Here is a 3,245-nt window from a genome sequence, read left to right on the forward strand (position 1 = left end):
AAGGAAGACCAAAAGCAAGGGACTCGTAGTAAGTACAGTTTAAAAATTGTATTGACTATTGCAAATTGTTAAATTCACTTCCCTGCACGTGTGCTTATATACAGGTAGCAGATAGTGTGCACCCTCCGATTCTGAATTGGAGTCTTGTGTGTGTAATGGTGATGAATGCCTTCCTGAATGCCTAGTCCCATCGCATACATCCTCCTCTAAAAATCTTACAATAATTTACAGGGCGAGGTACAGAAGAAGTAGTGGCCTTCCTAGAGCACCTTCTGTTAGGTGTTGGGATTGGTAACAAGTCCAGATTCAGTGACAGCAATTTAGTGGTAATTCAGAGGTCCTGGCCTCTGCTGGTAATGCCAAACAGCTTGACCTGTGACAGTCCTAATGGCAATGCATCATAGTTGGCATCTTTGCTGGCTTTCTCATCACTACACCCAGGGATTGAATGGCTATAGAGGCATAACTGTCTTTTCACACCAACTGTGATGGCAGTTCCTTTTAGTTTGGGTTTAATGGCTAGTGGAGGGACAACTCATACTGTTACCCATTATCATGCATGTTCTCCATAGCTTCCAGTCTTTTTACTGTACACAAAAACTTAGAAAAAATCTGGAAAATAAGGGATACCAAAGAAGGCAAGTTGGAAGAACAGGATAAAGAGGTGGGAGGGGACTGTGGAATCCTGCTAGTTCAGTTTAAAAAACAATTAAAAGGTCCTTGTGATCCTCAGACCTCTCAGCTGTTCATTTTTAAGTCTGCTGGCCCAGACTGGCACATTCATAAGGTCACAAGCTCTTTTGCTCTTAACAGGAAGTCTTAAATAACCTTTATAAAGGTTAGAGCAGTTAGTTGTCAAGTCTACACCCATAGGTAGGAAGAGGCGCTGGGGGCACTTTGCACTAAATTTGCCCATTTGTTGCACACGTTAGGTCTCTGCTGTGAGGCGTTCTCTCGGGTCTGCCACTTACCTCCTGAATGGGAGCACAAGAGGCCGATTCTTCAGAATAACGCGTGTACTGGAACTAAGGACATCGTTCCCACCCTTCACAGGCCTTCAGTTTGTCCCATAACCCATTTCCCAAGTGCCCCCTCCCAGATTCAATGCAACAGAGCAGCACACAAGCCATTGGGGTGTAAAAAGGGGCTAGCAGGACTTGTGTCCTCCTCTCAAGCTTTGGAGCCTGAGATGATTGTTGTGTACATCTCTGGAGCCCTAACTAGCCCTGATAAGAGGCTGAAGACCAAGACCGGCTCAAGTTTTAATGACTTCATCACATTTCCCTTCCCAGGTACTGAATGGAGCACCACCTCAGGCTCAGCCTCGCCAAGTCTCTTCCAGGCAAACCACAGGCGCACTCCCTCAGAGGCAGACCGCTGGCTGGAAGAGGTATCCAAGACTGTCAGAGCCCAGCAGCAGCAGCAACAGCAGCCACCCCCACCAGCCCCACAGCCATTATTACAGCCTCCCCCTGTGGCTTCCCAGCCAGCCCCGCCTTTTCCAGTGAACACCTTCATCACACCTCAGCCTGTGCCAGTTGGTGTGGTACCACCAATGCAGCCAGCCTTTATACCTGCTCAGCCATATGCGGTAGCAAATGGAATGACCTATTCAGCTCCTAGTGTCCCTGTGGTTGGAATCACACCTTCCCAGATGGTAGCCAATGTTTTTGGCACTGCAAGTCATGCTCCAGTGTCCCATCCCCATCAGTCACCAAGTCTTGTCAAACAGCAGACGTTCCCCCAGTATGAAACTAACAGTGCTACTGCCAGTCCTTTCCTGAAGCATCCTGCTCAGCACAATGGCTCTGCAGCTTTCAATGGAGTTGACACTGGGAAATGGGCCACAGAGGACAAGCATTCACAGCCTCCTGCAGCTGCCCAGCAGGTGGATCCATTTGAAGCACAGTGGGCAGCACTAGAAAGCAAGTCCAAGCAGCGCACTAACCCATCTCCAACTAACCCCTTCTCAAGTGATTTACAGAAGACATTTGAGATCGAACTTTAGGCAGTCCTGTGGGTTGGGCATATTGTGTCAGGATGGAGGGAGTGCAAAGGGAGCAGAGGGGACTCTTTCTGATCAGAACCCTCTTATAATCCCAAAGGGTCCTGACAAATGCAAATGGGTGTAAAGCGGGAGCAATCCTGGACAGGAAAAAAACCTACAGAAAATTTGTTATGCAGTCTTTAAAAAGGAATCATGAAAACAGCCTGCATGCATTTCCTCCTGGCTGGGAATACTGACTGGCAGAGGAAACTCAACAGACCGACAGTGGGCGTTGAATCCTGAAACCTATTTGCAAGAACATCAAGTGATCTCGCATGAAGGAAAGCAAATGATCTACCACCTCCCTGTGCCGTATGCTAGCCTTTTCCCCTGGGGGAAGGAGGGAAACATTTCTGAGGGGGGGAGGGTGGGGGGAGCTGTCAACTGCTCAGCAAAAGTAGTGTTTGTGGAAAAAAAGTCGAGCTTCCATTTTGAGTAACAGTCAATATTATATATATATAAAGAATAAAATAAAGCCAAAATCTTTATTTTTTATGCATTTAGAATATTTTAAATAGTTCTGGATATTAAAAGCTGTATGAGTTGTAAGTAATCTTGCCAAAGGTTAAAAGGGGTTGGATGTAAGAAATTGTACATAAGATTGATTTATCTCTGATTCTTATTGTAAGTAATATGGGGGGGAAGGAGAGTGGGTCCCTAGCTTGTTCTTGTATCTGTTCATTGTAAGTAGCATATTGCAACAACAATCATGAGTCATGACCAATAAAGTCACTATTGTAGTTTTAAATAAGGAAAATTGAAAAGCAGTATTGTCATGGTTGGAAAACCATGGAGAAATTTTATTGTCTTTTTTTCTAATGAAATCAAACTAATTATTATATATAGTATGTATATTCTTTCATGTATTGCTGCAGTTTCCTTGTCTTAAATATCAGTTAACACTACTGTGACAACTTACTGTAACCATATCTACAACCTGGGGCCACCCAGGAGCCCATTTTATGTTTTGTCTGTTCAATAGATTTTAGGGTTTTCTTAACTTTTGGGTTTTTATTTTTCCAACTGTTCGTGAAACTTCGTGGTTAGGGCTGCAGCTGTTCCAAGTTTCGCCTCTGGTGACTTGTGAAATCCATCTTGTTTTAACTTCTAAACTTTGGCCTTACAAGCAAATGTAAGTTATATATTTGTACTGATGATTTATAATCCGCTTTAACAGAAATAAATGTTGGTGGTAGAA

The 3,245-nt window shown here is 44.3% G+C and overlaps 1 protein-coding gene across 8 annotated transcripts in view; it reads left to right on the top strand.

The window, feature by feature from the left end:
* Positions 1–3,245, top strand: part of NUMB (NUMB, endocytic adaptor protein) — a 105,555-nt gene extending 102,310 nt beyond the window's left edge. For all 8 annotated transcript variants that reach the window (XM_025211983.1, XM_006030351.3, XM_006030352.3 and 5 more), the window contains one exon: positions 1,293–3,245. In XM_025211983.1, the coding sequence (XP_025067768.1) occupies positions 1,293–2,008 (716 nt within the window). In that variant the 3' untranslated portion in view covers positions 2,009–3,245. The remainder of the gene's footprint in view (positions 1–1,292) is intronic.

Source organism: Alligator sinensis, unplaced genomic scaffold, assembly GCF_000455745.1.
Source record: "Alligator sinensis unplaced genomic scaffold, ASM45574v1 scaffold381_1, whole genome shotgun sequence".
Lineage (NCBI taxonomy): Eukaryota > Metazoa > Chordata > Crocodylia > Alligatoridae > Alligator > Alligator sinensis.